Source organism: Sapajus apella, unplaced genomic scaffold, assembly GCF_009761245.1.
Source record: "Sapajus apella isolate SASKATOON/1434 unplaced genomic scaffold, GSC_monkey_1.0 scaffold16, whole genome shotgun sequence".
NCBI lineage: Eukaryota > Metazoa > Chordata > Mammalia > Primates > Cebidae > Sapajus > Sapajus apella.
The window spans coordinates 26548568-26576337 of record NW_022436956.1 but is presented as its reverse complement, the minus strand read 5'-3'; the positions used below and the strand labels follow the sequence as shown (position 1 = coordinate 26576337).

At 41.7% G+C, this 27770-nt stretch overlaps 1 protein-coding gene across 4 annotated transcripts; it reads right to left on the bottom strand.

Moving 5' to 3' along the window:
• Positions 1–2998: 2998 nt before the first annotated feature.
• POGLUT3 (protein O-glucosyltransferase 3) lies at positions 2999–26810 on the bottom strand. 4 transcript variants are annotated; one of them, XM_032285668.1, is made up of 8 exons: positions 26553–26810; positions 20661–20858; positions 15997–16280; positions 11816–12032; positions 10644–10840; positions 8771–8965; positions 7089–7193; positions 2999–4578 (listed from the first exon to the last, which is right to left on the bottom strand). In XM_032285668.1, exons 1-8 carry the CDS (start codon positions 26749–26751, stop codon positions 4453–4455), a joined length of 1521 nt encoding a protein of 506 aa, XP_032141559.1. In that variant the 5' UTR covers positions 26752–26810; the 3' UTR covers positions 2999–4452. The 4 variants fall into 4 exon arrangements, with proteins under 4 accessions (XP_032141559.1, XP_032141561.1, XP_032141560.1 ...); XM_032285670.1 differs by lacking the exon at positions 26553–26810 and adding an exon at positions 26204–26464; XM_032285669.1 differs by lacking the exon at positions 8771–8965.
• Between the last annotated feature and the right edge of the window lie 960 nt (positions 26811–27770).

The window sequence follows — 27770 nt, the reverse complement described above, 5'->3', positions numbered from 1 at the left end:
CCTCTTGTTGAGACTTAGCACTTTGAAGAGGCTAGGGGAAGGGAGTTGGCATCTTTAGCTAATTCTCGGATGAGAAATCTGTCCTCTTCACTCAATGACTTTTGTTATGCCAGGGGACTGTTTGTCTTCTGTGCATACCCTTGTATTTTCACCATCAACAAAAATAATGATGCCATGCTTAAATATTTTTTTCTTTTTTCTTTTTCTTTCTTTCTTTCTTTTTTTTTAGACTGTAGCCACCCAATGAGTTCTCCTTGCCTGCTACCTAGACAGAGCCAATTTATCAAGACAGGGGAATTACAATAGAGAAAGAGTTTAATTTTTGCAGAGTCAGCTGTATGGGAGAACAGAGTTTTATTACTCAAATCAGTCTCCTTGAAATGTCAGGGATTGTGATTTTTAAGGATAATTTGGTGGGTAGGGGATCAGAAAGTGGGGAGTTTCTTATTAGTGGGGTCAGAGATGAAATCATAGGGAGTCGAAGCTGTCCTCCTATGCTGACTCAGTTCCTGGGGTAGGGCCACAAGACCAGATGAGCCAGTTTATTGACTTGAGTGATGCTAGTGGAATCATCAAGCGCAGGATCTGCAAAATATCTCAAGCACTGATTTTAGGTCTTACAATAGTGATGTTATCCCCAGGAGCAATTTGGGGAGGCCCATAATCTGGCAGCCTCCAGATGCATGACTCCTAAACCATAAGTTCTGTCTTGTAGCTAATTTGTTAGTCTTGCAAAGGCAGTCTAATCCCCAGGGATGAAGACGGGTTGTTTTGGGAAAAGGCCGTTATCATCTTTGTTTCAAAGTTAAACTGTAAACTAAGTTCCTTCCAAGGTTAGTTTGGCTTATGCCCAGGAATGAACAAGGACAGCTTGGAGGTTAGAAGCAAGATGGAGTTGGTTAGGTCAGATGCTTTTCACTGTAATGATTTTCTCATGTATAATTTTTGCAAAGGTGGCTTCAAGAAAGGATCTTGCTCTGTTGCCCAGGCTGGAGTGCAGTGTCATGATCATAGCTCACTGTAATCTTGAACTCCTGGGCTCAAGCAGCCAGCTCACCTCAGCCTCCCAAGTAGCTGGGACTACAGGTGTTCACCACTATGTCCAGCTAATTTTTAAATTTTTGTTGTTGTTGAGTTGAGGGCCTCACTATGTTGCCAGGGCTAGTCTTAAACTCCTGGGCTTAAGTGATCCTCCTGCCTTGGCCTCCCAAAGTGCTGAGGTGTGAGCCACTGTGACTGGCCTTTTCTTTTCTTCTGATTTTATTGTAGATTTATGCCCCCTAGGGACTGAGTGGTGATTTTGGTTCATTAATTCATGGAGACATAATAGAATCAAAACTACACCAATGCAGTTATAGAAATACCAGGGCTATAAGTGGTTACAACTCCTTTCTCTTAAAAAAAGATATCTTTTTCAAATTTTTATTTAGAAAATTTATTTTATTTAAAAAGTATATATAGATAGATCCCATGATATAAAGTTCTAAACATAGGTTTTAAAAGAGCATAATGGAAAATATAAATATCTATTTTCTTTTCCCATTTATGTCTTTCATGCATGTATTGTCTTTTCTAAGGTTGGCATTTTTCTATATTTTGCTATTTGATCCATACTTATAGCAAAAAAATTAAATATTATAGAAAGATATAAAGCAAAAAGTAAAAATTCCCTTCACTTTATCTTCTCCTCAGATATTGGTGAATCTCCTTCCAAACTTTCAACCACATGGAACATTTTTGTTTACAAACCAAAAAGCCATTAACACTCTTTAAAGGCTGTGGCTGAATTGGCGAGATGAAGAATTACCTAGATTAAGGCTGCTGTCTCCCTATAGAATTTTTTTTTTTTGGGGGGGGACTGAGTTTCCCTCTTGTTGCCCAGGCTGGAGTACAATGGCAAAATCTTGGCTCACCGCAACCTCTGCCTCCCAGGTTCTAGCGATTCTCCTGCCTCAGCCTCCTGAGTAGCTGGGATTACAAGCATGTGCCACCACACCTGGCTAATTTTGTATTTTTAGTAGAGACGGGGTTTCTCCATGTTGGTCAGGCTGCTCTCAAACTCCCGAACTGAAATGATTCACCCACCTCGGCCTCCCAAAGTGCTGGGATTACAGGCATGAGTCACTGTGCCTGGCCCCTATAGAATTTTTTGAGGGGCTCCACTTTTTTTCTTAAGCACATCCTTCCTGTTCCACTCCCTGAAGCTGCCTGATTTATCTCAACTTGTTTTTAAATATTAGGCCTGTTTGACAGAAGCAATAAAAATTTAAAAAATTTAAGATGTTTAAAATGCCATTAGCCATTAGCACCTGGGATTCGAGGCAGAAAGGTATGAGGCAGGCAACCTTTCTTTCCATAAACCCAGTTTTGACAAGCCTTAAACACTACATACAATATTTAAGACACAGATTCATTAGGTAAGGTCTCAGGACAGCTTGCCCTTTATTTAATACTTGTGTACTTGTGGTTTTGCACAATGGATGGGTATTAGAGTTTACCTTAGATACTTGGCATTGATTACACTGTGCTGAAATTTGGTTTTGCTTAGTTTAAAAATTCTGTTTACTGTTCTTCAGCAAGAATAGATATGACCACTTTAAAAATAGTTACATTGTTTGCCAGATTAAGTAAATATTTCAGTTAGTAGAGTACAGGTTTTTATTTTCATTTTTTGAGATAAAGTCTCACTCTGTTGCCCAGGCTGGAGTGCAGTGGTGCGATCTTGGCTCATTGCAACCTCCGCCTCCCAGGTTCAAGTGATTCTCCTGCCTCAACCCCCCAAGTAGCTGGGATTACAGGTATATGCCACCATGCCCAGCTAATTTTTGTATTTTTAGTAGAGTTGCGATTTCACCATGTTGGTCAGCCTGGACTTGAACTCCTGACCTCAAGTGATCCTCCCACCTTGGCCTCCCAAAGTGGGATTACAGGTGTAAGCCACTGTGCCTGGTCAATAATACATTTTTTTTTTCTTTTCTTCTTCTTCTTTTTTTTTCAAATTTAGTTTTGATTTTCAGAGTACATATTTTTAAATTGGGAATGCAGATAGCTCGTTTTACAGCATCGCTTTACTGAACTGAACCTTGGACTGATGGTTACAAGGAGTATGTAATGAGCTATCAGGCTATGAGTCGTAAATCCTGACCCTGTCCTAAAAGACAGAGGAAATTTCCAAAGTCTTTGTCTTAGCAATGACACCTAGTGAAATAGAAAAGTAGTGAGGTGAGAAATGGAAGCTTGCCTTAGTTGTTGGCCTATTGCTGAATCCCAAGATACCAGGCTTCCTGAAGATTGTTGTAGAGGTTTTCAAGAATCCCCTTTTCAGCTTAAAAATAATGAAAGTGCTTCACCTACAGTTATCTTTGACCTATTCAATATATAGATAATGAATGATGACTCCAGCATACCTTCATCTATGTTAACAACTGTATTGTCTTTGATGGGTATACAACTCAAATAGATTGGGAATAACTAGCTTAAGGCACAATTTCTCCTTAATGTTGTCTCAGGCTTTGGAAAAATGTAGTTTAAAAGTTATGAGTAGTGCTTTAAAAAATATTCCCTCCACAGTCTCCATGCCACCTTTAGTAACAGAGTCATCCTCTTCTTCCTTAAATATCCTTATCAGACCTTTTAAAAGAAGCTGTTATTAATGAAAGCCAAAAGCAGCTTGTAAGAGAAGAAATTATGCAGTGACAGGGAGGAAAAAAAACCCTGAACAAATATTTTCTCTTCATAATTGGAAGTGGAAGAGAAAAAGTGAACAGGGGATAGAAATAAACCAATAAAATACGTAAACCAATAAATATGTAAACAGTTTTACAGAGGCTGATTTATATTTTAGCAAGCCTGTGTATCTGCTATGATCCCCAAGTTTTCTTTTTAGAGAAACTATGATGCTGATAATAGCAGTTTTTACTCAAAAGATCTTAATGTCCAAAAATATTTGGTCATACTTGTTCAAATACAGGTTGAACATCCCTCACACAAAAATCCAAAATCTGAAATACTGCAAAATCCAAAACTTTTTGAGTGCTGACACCACATGGGTCACTAAGATAGTGACACCTTTGCTTTCTGACAGTTCAATGTATACAAACTTTGTTTCATGCATAAAATTATTAAAAGTATTATATAAGATTACCTTCAGGATATGTTTACAAGGTATATATGAAACATAAATGAATTTTGTGTTTAGACTTGGGTCTCATCCCCAAGATATCTCATTATGTATATGCAAATATCCCCAAATCTGAAATCTGAAACTCTCCTGGTCCCAAGCATTTCAGATAAGCAATGCTCAATCAGTATGGCTACATCCATCTACACATATAAAGCCACTGAGAGAAGCAGTCCACTTGGTAAAATCTTCTGTACTGTCCTTCACAGCTTAGATTTGATCTTTCCTTAAAGATGTAGCTGGGTTATACAAGAGTGTGAATCTGGGCTGACTCAAAGCTCTTCTCTTGAAGGCTTTTCCCTGTGGCACTGGCAGATGGCTGTGCTGTCTTCTGGCTGAGGAACAAGTTCCATTCCATCACGTACTTCGGGTTTGCTGGACTGGCGCTCAGCATATTTCTGAAATGTGGGTTTAAAGGCAACTGAAAGGTTAGTCCACACTTCATTCTGTTGACTCCTCCACCCACTCCCATCCCCAGTGATGCCATCTTTTCTAGTTGTTGTGTGTCTTCAGACTAAAACCAAAGGTCTGGTTTATTTTAGTACTAAAGTTACATTTTAACTTTAGCTATCACTAGTGATAATTCGCAATCTAGAAAGAAGCCCCATTCCACAATTTTATGTGTAGATTGGAAGCCTCTACAAAATGGATGCCAAGCCAGACGTCCCTACCTGAAACAAACAGCAGCTCTCAGCATTTATCTTCCACTTGTTAATGAATAATTAACTTTGTTGAATACTCAAGCCGATAGTCACACACATTTTTAAATGGCAGCAGGTCTGTGAAATGTTCCTCTACTGTGACCACTGACTGAAATATTTCTATAAATGAAGTTTTTTGTTTGTTTGTTTTTTTGAGACACGGTCGCAACCTGTCACTGAGGCTGAAGTGCAGTGGCGTGGTCTCAGCTCACTGCAGCCTCTGACATCCTAGGCTCAAGCGATCCTTCCACCTCAGCCTCCCAAGTAGCTGGGACCATAGGCACATACCACCATGCCCAGCTAATTTTTTAATTTTTTTGTAGAGATGGGGTTTCACCATGTTGTCAGGCTGGTCTTCAACTCCTGGACTAAAGCAATCCACCTATGTTGGCCTCCCAAAGTGCTGGAACTATAGGTGTGAGCCACCCTGACCAGCTACAAACTGGATATTTCAGTTCAATGATGCCATGTCCATTTCACTGTACATTCTTGGTACTGGACCAAATGCAACAAAATGCTGACACAAGTAGATGAGCCTAATTAATATTTTAGGGAGAGAAATTCCTACTATTAAAATTAAAGCTCTTTGGGAGGCTGAGGCTGGAGGATTGCTTGAGGAACCTGGGCAACACAGCAAGAGCTTGTCTCTAAAAAAAAATAAACAAATTCACTGAGTGTGGTGGTGTAGTCCCAGCTACTGGCAGGAGGCTGAGGTGGGAGAGTGGTATAGTCCCAGCTACTAGGGGCAGGCTGAGGTGGGAGAGTGGTATAGTCCCAGCTACTAGGGGCAGGCTAAAGAGGGAGAGTGGGATGTTGAGGCTGCAGTCAGCTGTGATCATGCCACTGCATTCTAGCCTGGGTGACAGAGTAAGACTTTTTTTTTTTTTGAGATGGGGTTTCACTCTTGTTGCCCAGGCTGGAGTGCAATGGCACCATCTGGGCTCACTGCAACCTCCGCCTCCCAGGTTCAAAAGATTCTCCTGCCTCAGCCTCCTGAGTAGTTGGAATTACAGGTGTGACCCACTGCACCCAAACAAGAAATTGTCAAAAAAAAAAACCTTCTAACAATTAAAGCTAGACCAACAGATGGGACAGAGCCAACTTAAGGGAAGGAAGGGGAGCTTTTAGTAAATAGTGTAACTTATTGATTTTATTTTTCTATGAAAATAAAAATATGAGAGGGTAGTATCCACAAGCATCTAGGGAAATTTACTTTCATAATGCCTACAGAAAAATAAAGTTAGATTAAAAACAAGAACATAATTTCCTTTTCTTTCTTCCTGTCTAGATTTTTCTGATTAAAACTCAAGGTAGTTACTTGAAAGACCAATCCTTGGATTCCCAATAGACATAGTACTTCAGGATTTTGCCCTAAGGTGTTAGAACTATTATACATATTTTTCATTAGTTTGTTTGCTATACCAAGCTAAATATTTGCTTTCTGCCTTGTACTGTAAAAGGCACAAATCTTAAGTATCAAGGAGAATAAGGAGGCAACATTTTGAGTAAAAAAAGATGTTAATGATCTCCAGTCTAACCCTCTTTTTTTTCAGATAAGCAAAAATGTTTTTCTCTGAGGTTCCAGAAAACCTACACTAGGAATTCCACGAGGCATTTTATAAAAGAGAGCACTGAGAAGATGGGAAGATCTGCTAATCTACATATGTGAGGGCTCCCAGCATCGTTTTTCATAATATAGAATAAAGATGAAAATATGGAGGCCATGGCCGGGCTTAGTGGCTCACACGTATAATCCTAGCACCGTGGGAGGCCAAGGTGGGCGGATCACCTGAGGCCAGGAGTTCAAGGCCAGGCTGGCTGACATGGCGAAACTCAGTTTCTACTAAAAATACAAAAATTCACCAGATGTGGTGGCACAAGCCTGTAATCCCAGCTACTTGGGAGGCTAAGGCAGGAGAATGCTTGAACCTGGGAGGCAGAGGCTGCAGTGAACCGAGACTGAGCCATTGCACTCCATCCCAAGTGACAGAGAGAGCTTCATCTCAAAAAAACAAAAACAAAAAAAAGGAGGCCACCAAACAAAGACTTAGCACTATCTTTCCCTAGACTAGTGCCTCAGCTTAGCCAGCCGGTCCATAGGCTGACTCTCTGAGCCCTTCAGCAAGCCAGGTAGGAAGTACACAGGCCAAGTGCATGTGGTCTGAGGACACCTGACCCAGCAGTGTGGATGGACACTCTGAACTGACCTGCAGTACTTGGTAATAGTAGCAGTAAAGCCTGTGTGGCTGTAGTAGGTCCCTAGCCATCAGTTGTCCTTCTTTTGCAATCTTCTTGGCTTCTTCATCATTTTCCTGAAAGGTTAAAAAAAAATGAAAATTACTACTGTGACCCACAAAGAAAGTGAGGGCTAAGTGAGAGGTGGAAAAGAGGTGGGATGGAAAGTGAACAGCATGGGAAAGACAAAATATAATGGAATTATAACTTAAGAATGAAGCTACAGGGGCTAGGTGCAGTGGCTCACGCCTGTAATCCCAGCACTTTGGGAGCCCGAGGCTAGAGGATCACTTAAGGTCAGGAGTTTGAGATCAGCCTGGCCAACATGGTGAAACCCCATCTCTACTAAAAATACAAAAATTAGCTGGGTGTGGTTGCAGGTGCCTGTAATTCCAGATACTCAGGAGGCTGAAGCACAAGACTCCTTGAACCCGGGAGGCGGAGGTTGCAGTGAACAGAGATCGTGCCACTGCACTCCAGCCTGGGCGAAAGAGCGAGACTCTGTCTCAAAAAAAATAAACAACAAACTGATAAATAAAAGAATGAGGCTATGGGAAGAGACAGAGTATTTTCCTAGACATCTCTGTTAAAGAGAAATGATCACAAGTTTGGCCCTCCTTTTTTTTTTTCCAGAGTACCAGGAAACCACTCCTTCTCCCCACAGTGCAACAACCCACGTGCAGCCCCTATTGTGATCATCTTGATACCTTCCTGGCCACCCAGGAAGTACTCTTTGGCTTCCTCATCTGTCCCACCAGCCTAGTTCCTCTCTGCATGATAGTAGAATTAATCCATTTTCATGTTACAACATATTTTAAAAGCTCCATGCAAATTTGCAGTCAGAACCAAAAAGTGTTATAAAATGGTAGCTATAAAAGACTGTATTGCTTTGTAACCGAAAACTTCAGTCATTAGTACCTACAGGCTGTTCATTCAGTACCATTAATAGTCAGCATTCCTAATTATACTTTTGGAAAATAGTTAATCTTCTACCATGCTGCCCACAGGAAAAGCCATTTGTGAGCTATCCTGGCTCTTATGAAGGGTCACAACACTGATTCTGCCTCAGGCATCTGATCATTTCCATAACCATATATTGTTTCTTAGAATCAGTATAAAGTCTCAAAATGGAAGGGTACATTTTTGTAGTTTTATAATAAAATGGAACAGCTTTTTAATTCCTTTCCTTTTAAAAAAGGAATTCCTATTTTATGGGAAATGTGATTCTTGGGAGGTTGTATAACATGCATTCATTAAGAATTTGTGCCTTTTCTTCTAACTGGGGATAAGAAAAGAGTACTATAATTGGCTTAAATGTTTTCTTGTTCATAAAGCACTTTAACTCTGGTCTTTGAATTAGTAATTTGCATTTTGTGTGTTCTTGTTTGTATGTGTAAACAGCATTTAGAAAATCTGTATTTTATATAACGCTGGACTTCAAATCTTCTGAAAATCTTCCAAAATGTTGATAAAGGGTATGCAAAATGATTCTGATGCTGATTCTTTAGATACTTCAGGGGAACAGCAATTTCAGAAAATAATATTTCTTTCAATTCCATTATGTCAAATCAAATTGTGTTGTGATGGAACTCAACTAACCAACTCTGGCGAATCTGTTATTGCCCAAAGAAATAAAAATTGCTGGGAAGCATACCTTAGCCCATTTAACTTTCTCTAATAAATCACCAAGATTTCTTTTAATTGGAACATAATGCTTCCAAGGCTCTAGTGCCGTATAGAAATGTTCATAATATGGTGAGTCCTGCTTTAAAACCAGACTGTCACCCAGCATGAGATATGGATATCTGTAAGCAGCCACGGTCCCATCCACATTAACTTGATACTTGTACTGGAAGATGAAAAACAAACAAATATAAACAAACTTTCAGTAGTCACTTGCTTTACTTCTGCTTCTCATCAACACTCTAATATCAACTACAGAGGAATTATTTTCCATTTTCCAACTTTTGGGTTTAAAAGTTTTATTGTATAACTTATATCTTCTCTTTGTTTAAAAGTCACAAGTAGCCTTTCTCAGATTAATTTTAAGAAATATATTGTTTAAATGCAAGATGCTAAATTTTAGGAAATAGGAGTGGAGACCTATTTCAATCATGTCTCTGAAATATAGAATCCAGATTTCTGTAACCAGGTAGGAAAACTATTTTCTTTCTCTTTTTAAATTTTAATTTTTTTTCTTTTTTGAGACAGTGTCTTGCTCTGTCACCCAGGCTGGAGTATAGTGGTGTAATCTTGGCTCACTGCAACCTCCGCCTCCCAGGTTCAAATGATTCTGGTGCCTCAACCTCCTGAGTAGCTGGGATTACAGGCGCCTGCTACTGCGGCCAGCGAATTTTTTCCTATTTTTAGTAGAGACAGGGTTTCCCCATGTTGGCCAGGCTGGTCTCAAACTCCCAACCTCAGGTGATCTGCTTGGCTTAGCCTCCCAAAGTGCTGGGATCATGGTGTGAGCCACGGTGCCCAGCCAGGAAAACTATTTTCAAAAGTTCTTAAAGCTGAATACTGATAACAATGAACATTTTCATTTATTCATTATTTCATTTGTTCCTTATATGCAATCTATGAAACAGGCAGGCACTGTCTCTATTTTACAATTTTTGAGCTGAGGAGACAAACCTGGAGACATTTAAGGATGGGCAATGCTGGCAACACAGTAGGTATGCTGTCTGCATATTTGTTGGATTTACACACTTTATTTTCCATTTCAAATGCACTTTTCATAGGCATTAAACTTCATTCAATTATAATAATCCAAAGCAGGTATTATTAACCCTTTCTTTTTCTTTTTACAAATGAAAAAACTAGTGTTCAGAGAAATGTATAAACCTCCATTCTCTGAGTCCCAAATCCCCTGTTCTACTCATTATATCACTCCAGGATGAAGAGGACACACTCCCAGATTTGGTAATTAATTTTTTCTTAAATAATTGGTACAAGGAGTTTTTGAGCCTATCAGCTTTTGTCACATTGTTCACATATCTCCTTTAGGCTTCGTGATAATGCTCTGAAGGAGTAGGCAGGCATCACATGGGTTTAAAAACCAAGGCACCAAGAGAGGAAGATCCCATAGCTGGTGGCAGAGACAGGATTAGAAGCAGGCCTTGAACCCCAATCCCAACTCCCATTTTACATACATGGAATTTGTACTTTTTCTATTTACAAAAGACATTTGAGATCACTTTATGTAAAAGGTATTATATTCCCAGTTTATTAAAGCAAATTTAAAAAAAAGAAAAGAAAAAAGAAAAAAAAAACTACATCAAAATCCCAGGTTAATCCTTGTACTATATTTTGAGAATTAAGTACAGTTCTGAGCTATTTGGTAAAGTTAACAACAAAAGAAGGAAACCACAATGAGTTTTGTAATTCCTGTTACCTAATAAGAAAATGTAAACATGTATGTCAGTTCACAAGAAAGAAGAAATTTGCTGAAGCCCACCTATTTTGGTAGACTTTTAATACAAGTTTATCACTTAATATCCATAGAGGAAGTCTCAAATGCATACCTTAAAGAAATCAAAGAAACCCATCAACTTGGCTTTTCCAAGCTCCTTTTCTTTCTCTTGGAAAAAGAAATATCCTGTAATTCCTGCATCTAGTAGCTGAGGATTTTTTTTGGACAGTTGTACCAACTGGAGCCTCTCCTCTCGGCTGTCTCTACCTCTGAAGAAAGCTCTCTCTGTTTTATTGATCCAGGAAGGCCCTACAAGTTTGAATCCATAAAAAAAATTATGATTATGAGTTTGATATTTTAATATGGTAAGCATAATCCTCTTTAATCTACCATTGTTATTTAAGATGTTAAAGCTCTTTTATCATCAACTCATCTTCTAAAGCAGATGCAATTTTAAAAAAAATATGGGATTGAATCTCAATTTGCCAGAAGTACTTTCTTTTTTTCTTTTTTTTTTGAGATGGTGTCTCACTCTGTTACCCAGGTTGGAGTGCAGTGGTGCGATCTCAGCTCACTGCAACCTCTGCCTCTTGGGTTCAAGCAATTCTCCTGCCTCAGCCTCTCGAGTAGCAGCTGGGACTAAAGGCATGCACCACCACACCCAGTTAATTTTTGTACTTTTAGTAGAGACAGGGTTTCACCATGTTGGCTAGGATGGTCTCAATCTCTTGACCTCATGATCCACCTACCTCAGCCTCCCAAAGTGCTAGGATTACAGGTGTGAGCCACCGCACCCAGCCGCTGGAAGTACTTTCAAGTTTAGACTTTCAAAAAAGAAAAACAGTCCTTTTATTTGCTGTATTATATTAAAGAATGCTCTAATTTTATCCATTTGTCTGCTAGTGAAAGCTCACGTGAGTATTGGTGTATTCTGTTGTATAATACTAGGAAATATCTGAAATAATGTCGGTCCATGTTCAAAGCAAAAAGAGATTCAGTGACTTGGCCCACTCACCAAGGCATTAGCTTCTTCCATCTTCTGTGTTTCACAATAAAACATGAGCTAGGCCTTTGTTCTTACATAGAGTGACCAGAAAAAAAATGCTGTAACTGAGTAACATCCACAAATCTTTACTCAAGTTGGTCAGAATTTTGAATACAGGAAAGACTTTTTCTAATATGCTATTGAATGCAAACATATATGTATAACCCACTTTCTCTCTAAGCTTTCTCTTTGTTAATTAGCCATGCATTTTCCTGAACGCCTATATTTCTCTGAATTACCTGTATTTCCCTGAATAGAGAGGAGATCATTTGTAACGCCCCTCATGGCTTCAAGCGTGGAGTGGGTGATGTCATATGTTGGAAGGACAATATCTCTTGAATCCAGAGAGCCGCACCATGAAATGATAGGTATGGGGCTGGGGGTTCCGTTGACTTTTCGATGCTCCAAAGGCCAATCTCCAAGATTAACATAAAATTCTAAATCTGGGAGGAGGACCTAAATAAACATATAAACAAATGTCACTCTTGGGAAGATATGTCTTCCATATATGTAAGAAAACCAAAGACTAAATACGACAGTTCTTTGGTTTTCTTACATATTTCTGACAGAGTTGACCATTCAAAAACAGTAAGAGAGGAGAGAAGCATGCCTGTCATTGACAGGATGCCTGTGAATTTGTCACTTGTGAGGATCCTACATGACAAATTCACTTAACCAGGAGTCAGCTACCTCTGTGCAGAGGTGGATTTAAAATTTGGTGTTTGAGGCCGGGCATGGTGGCTCACACCTGTAATCCCAGGACTTTGGGAGTGGATCAGTTAAGGTCAGGAGTTTGAGACCAGTCTGGCCAACATGGTGAAACCCTATCACTACTAAAATTACAAAAATTAGCTGGGCTGGTGGCAGGCACCTGTAATCCCAGCTACTCAGGAGGGTAAGGCAGTAGAATCCCTTTAACCTGGGAGATGGAGGTTGCAGTGAGCTGAGATCGCGCCACTGTACTCCAGCCTGGGCAACAGAGTAAGACTGTTTTCAAATAAATTAAATAAATAAATAAATAAAATAAAATGTAGTGTTAGAGAACTGGAAATTGTGTAGACAGGTATGAATGAGCAGCTTTGAGAACCCTCTCTGCCAGCTGCCTAAACAAGAAAATCTACAAAGTTAGAACCAGCCTTGTTTTCCTTCACTGTCCCCTTCTTTACCTCATCTGCCCTTGCCTCTGCAACCTGCCACTCTGCCACTCCATTTCCATCTCCACGGTCAACGTCTCAGTTTAGGCCCTCATCATTTCTTGCCTAGATTGTTGTAATAGCTTCCTTACTAGGTGATCTGATTCTGGGCTCTCCATACTGTAATCTGTTCTCCACAGGGCTGCTAAGATTTCCAAAACTAAAATTAATTCCAAAACTGAAGTTTCTAAAATAACTTGGTTAATGTCACTAGCAAGCTTAACAGAACCTTAAGCCTATGGCACAAGATCTCAACTCTCTGGCTGGCATTCAAGGCCTATCTGGGTCCACCCTGGCTATACGCCTCATCTTTCATCTGTCCACCTACCAGGAAACCTTAAGCTACTCTCTGAAAATGCCATCCACTTAATATGTAATTCCCTTCACTTGGAATGCTCTACTTATTTAACTTGACAGTCTTCTTTCTCATCTTTCAAACTCAGATCTAACACCACCTCCTCTATGACTCACCCTCCTCAGGCACTTGAACCCTGGGTACTTATTTTTTTTGAGACCTATCATGTCGGGATATAATTATTTGTTTGTATTCACAACCCACTTCCACTCCCAAAAAACAAAAACAAGTCCCACGAGAGTGGGCTGCTCAAAGACTAGGACTGTGTCTCTTTCATCTTAGATTTCTTCCCCAGCTACTGAGCAAAGAACAAAAGGAAAGGTTGAGAGATATGAATATTCACCCTCTTGTTTCCCTGTCATTGTTATTATTATTATTATTATTTGAGACACAGTCTTGCTCTGCTGCCCAGGCTGGAGTGCAGTGGTGCGATCTCGGCTCACCACAACCTCTGCTTCTCAGGTTCAAGTGATTCTTGTGCCTCAGCCTCCCAAGTAACTGGGACTATAGGTACATGTCACCACACCTGGCTAATTTTTATATTTTTAGTAGAGACGGGGTTGGCCGTGTTGGCCAGGCTGGTCTCAAACTCCTGACCTCAAATGATTCACCTGCCTCACCCTCTGAGAGTGTTGGGATTACAGGTGTGAGCCACCATGTCCAGCCTCCCTGCTATTATTTATAAACTCATTAATAAACTCCACATCAGAAGTGCTCACTGTGGAGCAAGGTCTCTCAAGCACACACTATTGACATTTGGGGCTGGATGATTCTTTGCTGTGAGGTCACTATCCTTTGTATTGTAGGATGCTTACCCACTAGATGCTAATAGCAATCCCTGAGTTGTGACAACCAAAAATGTCTCTAAACATTGGCAAATGTCCTCTGATGGGCAAAATCATCCCTGGCTGAAATCTACTGTGATGAAGCCAGCAACATGGGTTAAAGAGGCGAGAATACAGGGCGTGATTGACCGGTTGTAGCCCAGGAAGAGAGCACTACCTTTAGGAGCAGATGCCCATAATTTGCTTGTACACTCACACTGTGGGCTGGTGGCGGAGGGGGTGGGGACTGCTATTTAAAGTAAGGACTGACTGCAGCCACACAGTCAGCATACTTGGGGGATTGTATAACGTGTCAGGAAAACTGTGTTGTTTTGGTGTAAAAAACTCTCTTGGCCGGGCACAGTGGCTCACACCTGTAGTCCCAGCACTTTGGGAGGCTGAGGTGGGCGGATCACGAGGTCAGGAGATCGGGACAATCCTGGACAACATGATGAAACCCCATCTCTACTAAAAATACAAAAATTAGCTGGGCATGGTGATGGGTGCTTGTAATCCCAGCTACTCGGGAGGCTGAGGCAGGAGAATCACTTGAACCAGGGAGTTGGAGGTTGCCATGAGCCGATATCGTGCCACTGCATTCCAGCCTGGTGACACAGCAATACTCCATCTCAAAACAAACAAACAAACAAACAAACAAAAACCTCCCTTAATGGTCTCTCTGGGTAAGAAAGATAAATACTGCCCACCTCCATCCTTCATCCTGTATAATCAGAAATAAGAACAAAAGGTGGTCTCAGTTGCTCTGCTTAAGAAGAATTTGGAGTTCTGCAAATGTGGAAAGAGAGGCTGAATAGTGGGATAAGGGGGGCGCTATTGGGGGATGTGGAGAGCCTGAAAGACAGTGGGGCCTAACCACATTAGTAAGAGGCTAAGACCTTAAGATCAAGGACAGCCCTGAGAAATTCCCAGAGGCAAGCATGACTGAGAGTCTGATTAGTACAGAGATGTCTATTTTTAAATATCAGGGGTTTTGTTTGTATGTTTTTTAGTATGCACTGGTGAAAAAAAAAGCAACCTGTTTCTGGTACCCCAAGCTTTGACAAAATGTGCCATGCATGCTAACTTCTAGGTATGCTTAGGGAAAAACAAGGAAAATGTGTTCTAAGTTCAGATCATTTTGAGGCGAAGAGAAGTAAACAGCTGCAGAAGGTGAAATCTAAACAGAAGGAGTATTCAGCAGGAACAGAGAACTTAAAGTGACCTCTTGCAACAGTCGTGTGTGCCTATAGTCCCAGCTAGGACTGAGGCTGAGGTGGGAGGATGGCTTGAGCCCAAGAGTTTGAGGCCAGCCTGCATAAGACCCCATCTCAATTAAAAAATAAATAAATTAATTAATAAGACAGTTCTGTTTGGATACTGTAAATATAGACAGTTTTGAAGAAGAAGAGGAGGAGGAAGGAGGAGGAGGAGGAGAAGAAGAAGTAACCTTGTTATAAATGTCTGGAAGTTCAAAAAGACCTTGGGAGCGTCCTGCATGGCACACCTACCTGGGATGGGGGCTCAAGCCACTTAATTTTATTTTATTTTATGTATGTATGTATTTCTTTATTTGAAATGGAGTCTCATTCTGTCACCCAGGTTGGACTGCAGTGGTGCAATCTTGGGTCACTGCAACCTCCACCTCCTGGGTTCAAGCCATTCTCCTGCCTCAGCCTCCCGAGTAGCTGGAATTACAGGTGCCTGTCACCATACCCAGCTAATTTTTGTATTTTCAGTAGAGATGGGGTTTTGCCATGTTGGCCAGCCTGGTCTCGAACTCCTGACCTCAGGTGATCCATTCCTCTTGGCCTCCCAAAGTGCTGTGACTGCAGGCATGCGCCACCATGCCTGGCCTCAAGCCACTTAATTTTAAATCTTACAGGACAATGAGATCCACAAAGGTGGAAAACATATGAACACTCAGGTTGCAAATATCTTAGATGCCCATTTCTCAGCCTGAAATCTGTTTCATCCTTTGTCATATCATTCTAAACATTTAAATGTTATACCTAAATAATTAAACTATATCAATTCATTCATTCTCCTACCTTTCTTGTCAGTGATAACAAAATCTCATCAGAGAACATTTTGAAGTCCGTGTATTTCCCTAAAGATCTCCGGTAAATGTGGTTATTGACAATTGTGTAATGAACAACGGCACCTCTCTCGTCCCCAAACCTTTTGGGGACTTCGTTTAGCATTTGCTGGAGATTGATGCTGGGAAAGGAAGCAAAATCTTTTGTAATCTGCGGTTCTTTGGTTGGACAAGAAAGAGTTTTCTGCCAGGCCTGAGGATTTTCTGGACACTCACAGTACTCATGGTATACTGGTCCTAGGAAAGGAAAACAGGAAGAAGGCTGCACTCCATCAACAAGCACCAAAACACAGGGAGTCACTTCTGTCTCTGCTTCTTGGTGAATTCTAAGATTATCCAGAGATAATCTGCCCTAGTCAAATCAGTGATTTTGTTAGAGTCCTACACTTTTACCTTCCTTTTCATACCACCTTGGATAACACAGTTAGTTTAGTATATGCCCTCTCTCAATCTAACCTACTCTCTGTCACTTAGCTGATAAATTCATTTCTAGTGAGGTATAAATGGCAGCAAACATAAAACAACTTACCTTTTAGCAAGGAGAAAAAGATTGTATTAATTTTTAGACATTATGCAAACCAAAAATAAAATTCCTAAGCCTCCCCAACCATCCAAATGGATCTCTCCTTTCGGCCAAAGACATTCCAAAGTTAACCTGAAAAACTAGTTTGGCCATGAAGGGAAGGGGAAGCCAGACATGCCTCATTATGCCCTCATCTCTTTTGGAATTCAGGCCCAGCTGAACAGCATTTACATCAACACAGACCTTAAAACTGACAGAAATGACTCTTTAAGCCTGATAAGAAGCATTTGCAATCTCCTCTCTGTAGGCTGCTACCTGGAGGCCTCATCTGTGTGATAAAACCTTGGTTTCCACAAACCCTTAACATAACCCCACACATTCCTTTCTATTGATTCTAGGTCTTTAGACAATAACTTAATTCTTTCAACCAACTGCCAATCAGAAAGTCTTTGAATCTACCTATGACCTGGAAGCCCTGCCCCCTGCCGAACCCCTCCCAAACACCTCCCCCACTTCCAATTGTCCTTCCTTTCCAGACCAAACCAATGTACATCTTACATGTATTGATCAATGTCTTATGTCTCCCTAAAATGTATAAAACTGTAGCCTGACCACCTTGAGCACATGTTCTCAGGATCTCCTGAGGGTTGTGTCATGGGCCATTTGTCACTCATATTCGGCTCAGAATAAACGTCTTCAAATATTTTAGAATTGGACTCTTTTCTTTCTTTCTTTTTTTTGAGGGGCGGTGGGGTGGGGAGATACACTCTGTTGCCCAGGCTGGAGTGTAGTGGCCTGATCTCGGCTCACTGCAACCTCCACCTCCCGGGTTCAAGCGATTCTCCTGCCTCAACCTCCCGAGTAGCTGCGATTACAGGCATGCATCACCACATTTGGCTAATTTTTGTATTTTTAGTAGAGATGGGGTTTCACCAGGTTGGCCAGGCTGGTCTTGAACTTCTGACCTCAGGTGATCCACCTGCCTCAGCCTCCCAAAGTGCTGGGATTATAGGCATGAGTCACAGTGCCTGGCCATAAGTTTGACTCTTTTCATTGACAACAAGCAACAAGACTGATGTACCCTCCCACCTAAAATGACCAGAAAACACCCCCACAAAATATATGAAACAACAGTTTTTTGTTGTTTTTGTTGTTGTTCTTTTGAGACCGAGTCACACTGTGTCACCTAGACTGGAGTGCAGTGGTGTGATCTCGGCTCACCTTCAATCTCTTTCTCCTGGGTTCAAGTGATTTTCCTGCCTCAGCCTCCTGAATAGCTGGGATTACAGGTGCTCGCCACCATGCCCAGCTAATTTTTTTGTATTTTTAGTACAGAAGGGTTTTACCATATTGGCCAGGTTGGTCTCCAACTCCTGACATCAAGTGATCTGCCTGCCTCGGCCTCCCAAAGTGCTGGGATTACAGGCATGAGTCACTGCACCTGGCCTTAAACAATAGTTTTTAAAGCACTAGGTATCAGGCAATGAAGGACAGTGAGTCTGAGAGATGGGGAACAAATAACGTAAGCCCTAGGATTCCTACAGCCTACTGTTTAAAGGAGCTTCGAGGTTGTAGTGCAGGGAGGGGGACTGTAGGCAAAGCCAGGCAGCCAACCTCACTGAGTTGAGGAAGCAGAGCTGACAGTCCAGGGAGACCAAGGCAGCTCTAGACTTTGTAGGACAGAGTATCTGAAAAGGAAGTACTGCAGGTCCTAGAGAAGGTTAGAGATCTGTAGAAGGTCCTCTTCACATATTAAGCAGAGCATATTATGATCAGGGCATATGATCAGTGCATTTTGGATGGGCTCCTTCCCTGTACTGATTCCAAAAATAATACAGTTTAACTATTTAGGTGTAATATTTAAATGTTTAGAATGATAATGACAAAGGATGAAAACAGATTTCAGGCTGAGACATGGTTATTTAAGATACTTACCACCTGAGTGTTCTTATGTTCTAGGGGAAGACAGGGGAAGAACCCATCCAAAATGATCAGAGGGAACATTACTTAGCAGTGGGTACCAGTCAGATTGGAAAGCCTCCTAATTCATAGTGCTTGGGTAAAGTATACGGAAGTGTATTGCCTTAGTAGTGGGGAATAATTAGTCCTAGGCTAGACATGGCTCTAGTCTCACCTAACAAATTGTAAAAGCAAAACTTGGAAGGATTAAACTATCTCCCAGTAATTTAACTGCACCCTAGAAAAGAGCTCAAGAAGATGAAAAAGCATGGAGAGGTGAAAACTACACTGTATAGGACTGATGACAGATTGCACATTGCAGAAGAAAAGAGAATTTAGAGATGATAATACAAAGTATACAAAATGAAACAAAGAGAAAAAAGAATTTTAAAAATGAAAAGAGTATCAATGAACCATAGGATAATTTCAAGCCCAATATATGGGCAATCAGTATCCTTGAAGGTAAGGTGGAATGTAACAGAAAACATATTGGAAGCAATAATGACCAAAATTTTTCTAAATTCGATGAAAACTACAAACCCCCAATTCCAAGAAGTTCCACAAATCCAAACGCAGGAAATATGAAGAAAACTGCACCAAGGCATATAATAATTAATTTTCTCAAAACAACTGAAAAAGAGAAAACCTTAAAAGCAGCACAGATGAACAAAGATAAGGACAATGCTAGATTTGTTAGAAGCAATGCAAGTCAGAAGACAGTGGAGTCACATTTTTCAAGTATCAAAAAAAAAAAAAAACCCATCAACCTATAACTATAACTAGAGACAACATCTTTTAAAAACAAAGGCAAAATGGGCTGGGCATGGTAGCTCATGCCTGTAATCCTAGCACTTTGGGGAGCCGAGGCAGGAGGATCACTTGAGCCTAGAAGTTTGACAATAGGTAACAATAACAAACAAGACTTTGTTTCTACAAAAAAAATATTTTTTTTTAATTTGCGGGGTGTGGTGGTGTGTGCCTACAATCCTAGCTACTTAGGAGCCTGAGGCTGGAGGTTTGCTTTAACCCAGCAGTTTTGTTTGTTTGTTTATTTGTTTTTTTGAGAAAGGGGGTCTCACTCTGTCCTCCAGGCCACAGTGCAGTGGCATGATCACAGCTTACCACAGCCTTGACCTCCTGGGCTCAGGTGATCCTCTTAGCTCAGCCTCTTGGGTAGCTGGGACTACAGGTATGCACCAACACACCCAGCTAATTTTTTGTATTTTCTGTATAGACAGGTTTTTGCCATGTTGCCCAAGCTGGTCTTGAATTTCTGGGCTCAAGTAATTCTCTGGCCTCGGCTTCGCAAAGTGCTAGAATTATAGGTGTGAGCCACTGCATGCGACCTAGCCCAGCAGTTTGAGGTTGCAGTGAGCTTTTTTTTTGAGATGGAGTCTTGCTCTGTCACCCAGGCTGGAGTGCAGTGACGCGATCTTAGGTCACTGCAACCTCCGCCTCCCCGGTTAAGCGATTCTCCAGCCTCAGCTTCCCGAGTAGCTGGGACTTCAGTCATGCACCACCACAATGCCCAGCTAATTTTTGTATTTTTAGTAGAGATGGGGTTCCACCATGTTGCCCAGGCTGGTCTTGAACCCCTAAGCTCAAGCCATCTGCCTGCCTTGTCTTACCAAAGTGTTGGGATTACAGGCATGAGCCACTGTGCCCAGCCTGCAGTGAGCTTTGACTGTGCCACTATACTCCAGCCTAGGCCACAGAGCAAGACCTTGTCTCAAAATAAACAAAAAACAACTCAAACAAACAAACAAAAGGCAAAATAACGATCGTTTAAGACATTCAAAAGCTGAAAGAATTCATCACCAGCATTCTCACAGTAAAAGAAATATTAATAGAAATCCTTTATGTTACTAGATGGAAATATGAATCTACACAAAGGAATGAAGAGTTTCACAACTAGTAATTACGTGGGTAAATACACAAGACTTTTTTTCCTTATCATTTAAATCTCTTTAAATTACTTAATTTTCTTTCCCTTAAAATTTAAATTGTGCTCCAGGAGGTATGTATACAATGTTTACTGTATTGCACATGACTCTGAGGTCATCAGGTTTAGCCCATTCTGAAAGGCATGGGACGTACATGCCAGGCTGACACTGGAGTATATAATAATCACTTACCTTTCAAAATATAGGGAGACTGAGCCACATGTTCATCACCATAAAGGACCTCTATCTTCAGCCCTTCATTGGCAGTTTCATACATCCTGTATCTCATCAAAAATGTTCCATCATTCCTGTCCAAAGGTTTAGGGACATGAATCCGGACCAGCTCTTTAGGTGAAAGAGATTTGACTACTACTTTGAATGGTGTTTGACCTAAAAGAAAAAGAAATATAAACAACTCTACCATGTCATGATTATTATACCTTTACAATTACTGGATAGTTGTTATTGAATAACTTAAATATGTTGCTTATTCTTGCAGCATTGTTGGTTTTTAAAAAATCATTTCCTTTGGAAGATCTTTGAGGCCAAGAACTATGAGTGGTTCATGCATTCTTTTTTTATCTTTTTTTTTTTTTTTTTTTTTGATACAGAGTCTCGCTCTGTCATCCAGGCTGGAGTGCAGAGGTACAATCCTCCTAGCTCATTATAGTTCCAACCTCCTGGGCTCATGAACCTCCTGTCTCAACCTGCATCAGCCCCACGAGTAGTTGGGACTTATAGGAGTGTGCCTCCATGCCCAGCTAATATTTTAAATTTTTTGTAAAGATGGTTTGGGGGGGATGGGGCGGGGGATGGGTTGAAGAGCATCTTGCTACATTGCCCAGGCTGATCTCAAACTCCTGACCTCAAGCAATCCCCACTGCCTCAGCCTCCCGAAGTGTTGGGATTACAGGCTTGAGCCACAGTGCTTGGTCTGGTTCATGTATTCAAACCATGGATCAGACTAAACATTTGAATCATTAATCATTCAAACAAGATTTATTGCATAAACAAAAGTAATGTATTTTTTTAAAGCAAATAAAAAATAAACTTTTTGTTTGTTTGGTCTTTTCCTCCTTTGTGTAGGATTAAAGTCCAGATAGTTAAAAATCCATGGACTCTAAGCATGACAGACCTCTATAGTCATCTAACTTTCTCCTTGTAAAATACACACAATCTTTCTTTGTATACCATTTCAGTATCTAATAACCATCATTTCTGTGAAAATTTCCCCATTTACTAAGCCCAAATTTCAAGTGGTACTTCTAAACCCATTTCCTTAGGTAGAGAGAGATTATATAGCTAGTAACCAGACTTTTGTACAAGTTCACACACACACACACACACACACACACACACACACACACACATCTTTGTAAATACTAGAGATTGCTTCTGAATCTATTTGCTCAGCTTGAAAAGAAACAGTTATACTATAATAATCCATTCCACCTTCAAAGTTTTGTGGGTTTTCTGTTCTAGGTAAATAATATATTTAAAAACTTTCCCTTTCCTATTAGCTGACACTTAGGCTTTGAAATGATACTCTTGTGATTAAAGTTACTGTGGCCCAGGAATGAACTTTGAAACCTCTTTCTTCAGAAAGTGCAGTAGATATATCATTTTGATTTGATACCATATCAAAGAAGAATGCTAAAAAGGTAGTGAATCCTCTGAAATCCACAGTCCTAGCAAACAAAATTGTGACCAAAGTTGTCTTTTACTTCACATTTATCATACTACAAAATTTAGAATATTTAAAATACATCTTTTGAAATTACTAAACAAGTTTGTGAAATTCTGAGTTTCTAAATGTTACAGTTTCTAAATGTAGGCAGTATCAAAATGTTACATCATTAGAATCAGAAATCTTGAACATGTTTGATTTGGTAAGAAATCAAAAGCATATTTAGAAATTCACTTAGCACTTTTTATGGGCTTGACAGTTTCATATGTATTTTCTGTGTCATTTATTTCCTACAAGAACTTTGAGGAAGGTATCTGTTACTCCCATTTTATAGATCAAGAAACCAAGGCTCCAAGAAGTAAAGTAACTTGCCCAAGGTCACATACAAAATGTGTTGCAGAGCCAATATCTGAATGTAGCTTTGCAGCAGTCACAGTTGGAGGAATACTTCTGGCACTTTGGATACAATGGAGTCATCTCCTCCTCTGTTGTTTAGGAAGTTCATTAAGGCTCTCTACTGCTGCAACAAAAGTGTTGACCTCACATGGTCAAGGAAAACAGAATCCCAGAAGGCCAAGGTATTATGCCATGAGGCTAAGTGGAAATCCTCCAAAAATATCTGGCTACCTGTCAACCATGAACACTCTCCAAGATCTTATTGTAAACTGACACATGACAATCCTATTAAGGATGATTTGATAAAACAGAAAGAGCAATGAAGTAGAAGTTCAAAGGGTTGTTCCTGCCTTGGCTCTGACACATTCGCTGTGGAGCCCACCAGGCAAGGCATTTTAGCTTCATTGAGCCCAGCTTCTCATGTGTAAAGAAAGACAGTAATATCTATCCTTCCTACCTTATAAGACTATTTTGGAGGACAAATTTAGCAAATATAGTATAAAACGCCAAAGTACTACACAACCAGGAGGTAAGGTTATTTTATGAAGATATTATTACTGATGAAGATAGAAGACTGAGTAGAAAAAAAGTATATCCTTCCAACTTGACATACTTCAATCATCCCTCTCTCTACCCCTTCTTTTCATCTACAATAGTTACTCAGCCCCTCTACGAAGCGTTGTGCTACAAGCTGGGAATATAACAGTATCAACAGGTACTGCCTACATTCATAACTGAAGGAAATGCTCAATTTAAGCAGGAGCTTACTGAAAATAAACATACAGTATTTTTTCTCCATCCAAGGTCAAAGATCCTATAATTTCTGTCTGTGAATGCCAGTTTCAGATATCCTGCTTTAGATCACTGAGGTTCACAATATGTTTGTTATCTGGGTACTTGGATATATGTAGTGTGATAGTGGCATTCAGATAAATTCTACACTGTTGAATGGGAGTGATAACAAGGCAACCTTTCTAAGTTGTGTACAATAGACTACAGCTTGAGAAAATAAGATTTTTCCTCTTTTCCAATTAGTTTTTTTTTTTTTTGAGACTGAGTCTCATTCTGTCACCCAGAGGCGCAATCTCAACTCAACGCAACCTCAACTTCCCAGGCTCAAGAGATCCTCCCACCTCAGCCTCTCCAGTAACTGGGACCTCAGGTATGCACCACCACATCTGGCTGATATTTTGGATTTTTTGGTAGATGGATTTTGCCATATTGCCCAGGCTGGTCTCAAACTTCTGAGTTAGGCAATCTACCAGCCTTGGCCTCCCAAAGTGCTGAGATTACAAGGCATGAGCCACTGTACCTGGCCATTCATTAGTTCTTGAAGAGGGAAAGACTTCAGGACTTGCAAGTTAATGTTGGTGGCAGAAATGTAAGAAACTAGCTGGGTGAGTTTTCAGAACTATAAGGCACCTTTTTAACTGGAAGCCAGAAATCAAGGGGCCTAAAAGGAAACAAAGGGAATCCAAGGGAATAAAAGTAAGGTTGTCCAAAAAGTCTTTATTTTCTGTATTTATTTAGAGAAAGAGTCTTGCTTTGTCGCCCAGGCTGGAGTGCAGTGGCACAATCATAATGCAGTGCAACCTTGAGCTCCTGGGCTCAACTGATCCTCCTCCCTCAGCTTCCTGAGTAGTACTTTTTAAAATTTTTATTTTAAGTAGAGATGGAATCTCTATGCTATGCTGCCCAGTCTAGGAGGTCTTTCTAAGACTAAAAAAAGTTAAAAAAGGAAAGTCATAGATTGCAGGGGTAAATTGTGCAGAAAAATAAATGTAACTTTCCTTCTGTCAAGATATTTAATAGAAACTGTTTGTAAACGGTTTTTATTTGTTTAAAGAATATATTTATGTATATATATGTGCATATCTAAATGTACACACAACTTTAAGTCATGTACCATTTGGATTTTAATTGAGGGTCTTTAATATACATAAGAGGTTGCAAACTATAGCTAAACCAGCTCACTGCCTGTTTTTGCAAATCCTGTAAGCTAACAGTGATTCTTACATTTTTAAAATGGGGATGGGCATGATGGATTATGCCTGTAATCCCAGCATTTTGGGAGACTGAGGCAGAAGGATCCCTTGAGCCCAGGAATTTGAGGCTGCAGTAGCCATGATTGCACCACCGCAGTCCACCCTGGGTAAGAGAGAGAGACCCTGTCTATTAAAATAAAAGGGGAGAAAAATCGAAGGAAGAATAATATTCTGTAACTTATGAAAAATTATATGAAATTGAAATTTCAGTGGCCATAAAAAGTTTTATTGTAACATAGACAGGTTTGTTTGTTACATGTCCATGGCTACAAAGCAGAGCTGAATAAATGTGATAGACTATATGACCTGCAAAGCATAAATTATTTACTATCTGGCCCTTTAAAGCAAAAGTTTGTGAAGCCCTGATATACACACATGCGTTTCTATCAATAGAGTTGGAATTATTCTACCCAAATGCATATAATTCATATGAAACCAGTTGTCTGAGTATTTAGAGTCTAACTGGTAGACATGTTATCAAAGCAATGCTCAAAGACAACTTCAGGAGTGGTGTTCTGAATCAAATGTAGAGCATAAGCCACTGAGGTGGTTAAGTTAGAGGCAGATTCTTGCCTCAGCTCAAATTTCTCCAGTTGCTCTCTTTTATCTAGTTATAGAGTCATTTGCTTGACATTCAAGGCCCTTGAAGACCAGTGGCTACAATCAACTAGCCCCTTCTGCTCAGTATCATTAAATTACAGTACTTATTTTGCCGAACACCACGCTTTCTATGCCTCTGTGCTTTTGCACGTGCCGGAGCGTCCACCTACATGCCTGCCCAGCAAACCTTCTCATCCTTCAAGTCTCTGCTCCTGAAATCTTCCTGAACTTCTCAAGTTTCTGGCAGTACTTCGATGTTGCCACTGCACTCTGTACATAACCTTCAATTATCTTGTACAGTGATCAGTTATTTGCATGTCTTTTACCAACAGACTGTAAGTTCCTTGATGGACACGCATTCCCTTTTCATCCTTAGATCCCCAGCAGAATTCCAAACACAGAAGCAGACATCAAATTAGTATTTCTTGAATGAATGAAATTTTAAAAATCATTAAATCTAAAAGTGAATTATGTTTGGCTCCTAAATTCTCTGCTTTGCCCACCTGTCACGACCCTCTTTTCCCCTTCCCAAGCTGGGACACACTTCTGGCAGCTGTGTTCCCAGCTGGCCTAGCAGGGGCAGAGGCACTGGGTCATTCTACTTGTCTCTTCGCTAATAAAACAAGGTGCTAATTGGCCAGAGCCCTGAACTTAGACATTAATTAGCAAATCCCGACTGGTAACAGCTTGAAACCAGCAGAACAAGTTTTAAGAAGTTGCAAAGGTAAGACACGAAGGACAACGAGGGACGAGGACCAGGCAGAAAGGGAATCAGGATGAGATCCATCCCACCCTCAGTAGAGGGAAAACCGAATGATTTCTACTGTTTCCCTAGCTCCTGTAATCTGCTTTCAAGAACTCAGAACTAAAAAGGAAACAAAAAACTAACACGTAAACCCCTCCCCTTCCTACTGCTCTGACGTTTCCTCTGCGTAGGAGTTCGTTGGTCCAAACCCATCAGGCCCAAGCCCTGTAATTCGAGGCGATCCGTGGGCTTGATGACTCACCCCTGGAAAGCGCTCCCTGCAATCCCTCACAGTTCAGATAACTAAGTCAGAGATGGAGCAACGTGTGAGTCACGGCACCCTCCTTGTAACGCCCGGGCGCCTTCAATTTGCAACGTCAGTCCCTGCACTTTAAATGCGGAAGCGCCCTTGAAGCTCGTTCATTCATTCCACAAACTTTTGTTACGATTTCTGCCCGCGTTGTGTCCGGGCGGGAGAAGCTGACCAGGCCCAAAAGGGGGCGACACACGCCGGGGAGGGACGCCACGCAGGCCGCGGGCGGATTCCCGGGCGGCGGGTACGCGCGGGGACCCGGCCGCGGGGCGAGGGAGGACGGCCGGCTGGACGCTACCTGGGGGCGCGCGAGTGAAGTTCTGGCCCTCCGAGTTGACCGCCTGCAGGTAGAAATAGCGGACCGGCAGGACGACGGCCGCCTGCAGCCCGGGCCCCCACACCAGGCTCCGCGGCGCGCTCACCAGCGCCTCCGGGGCGCCCTCGGCCACCAGCAGGGCGAGCCGCAGCAGCAGCAGGGCCCGTGGGAGGCGGCGCATGGTCGGCGGGGCAGCTGCGGTCCAGCTCCGCTGCGGCGAGGAGGGGCCGATTGCGCCGCTGGCCGGGCGGGGACTGGGGCCCACCGCGGGGCGGGTCTTTCGGGCAGGAAAAATTGCGGCGCTGGCTCCCTTTTCCGCCTGCTGTCCCTCCCCGGCTCCTTTGGGCGGGAACGCAAGCCAGCGCCGCACTCACCCACTGCGCGCCCGGCAGGTGTCGGCGATGGGCGCGCGGGTTCCTCCCCGCAGCGTAACTGGCCCTGTGAAGGAAAGGGGTGGAGAGGCCCGCACAGAGACCGAGGCTGAGAGTGTGCGCTGGTGATTGCCAAGGCCTCGGGCACGCCTGGCCTCCACCTCCAGTGGTCTTTCTCTTTGTTTTTCTTCCTTCCTTTCCTTCCTTCTTTCTCTGTTTTTATTACAGATAAGGGGGCTGGCTCTGTCGCCTAGGCTGGAATGCAGTGGCGCGATCACAGCTCACTGCACCCTGGAACTCCTGTGCTCAAGAAATCCTCCCGCCCCGGCCTCCCGAATAGCTGAGACTATAGGCACACGACACCACACTGGCTAATTTAATTTATTGCTATTTTTGTAGAGACGGGGGTCTTCCCCATGTTGCCCGGGGTGGTCTTGAACTGATTGCAAGCAATCCGCCCCACTTGGCCTCCCAAAGTGCCGAGATTACAGGCGTGAGCCACCTGGTCCGCCGCTCTGGTGTTTTTAAAGGACGTAGACCCAGTAGTGATTACTGTGGGACGACAGAAAGGGTCCCACCCCAAGATCGATGTAGTTTAGGGGAAAGCCTTTTCCCAAAGAATGTCGCCGAGTTTACAAGATAAGAGCCAAGGCCACGCCCCCGCCCTCCCTCACAGCCGTCTCTTCACAGCAGCTTGGTTCTCTTGTGGCCCGCTTTGTTGCTTTTCTGCTCAGCAGCCTCCTTCACAGAACTGTGATTTCCCCGACTCCCCCCCTTTCCCCCCTTCCTCCCGCACTCCCCTTCTTCCAGCAGGTGTTTGTAGAACATC

Bases quoted from the DNA above. Each gene is read 5' to 3' on its own strand.
- POGLUT3 (XM_032285668.1), bottom strand. From the start codon at position 26,751: ATGCGCCGCCTCCCACGGGCCCTGCTGCTGCTGCGGCTCGCCCTGCTG. The intron at 12,033-15,996 runs GTAGGAGAATGA...ATGTTTATTTAG, and splicing joins TGTTATCACTGACAAGAAAG to GTCCTCCTCCCAGATTTAGA. The intron at 10,841-11,815 runs GTAATTCAGAGA...TCAAACTTGTAG, and splicing joins CTCTATTCAGGGAAATACAG to GGCCTTCCTGGATCAATAAA.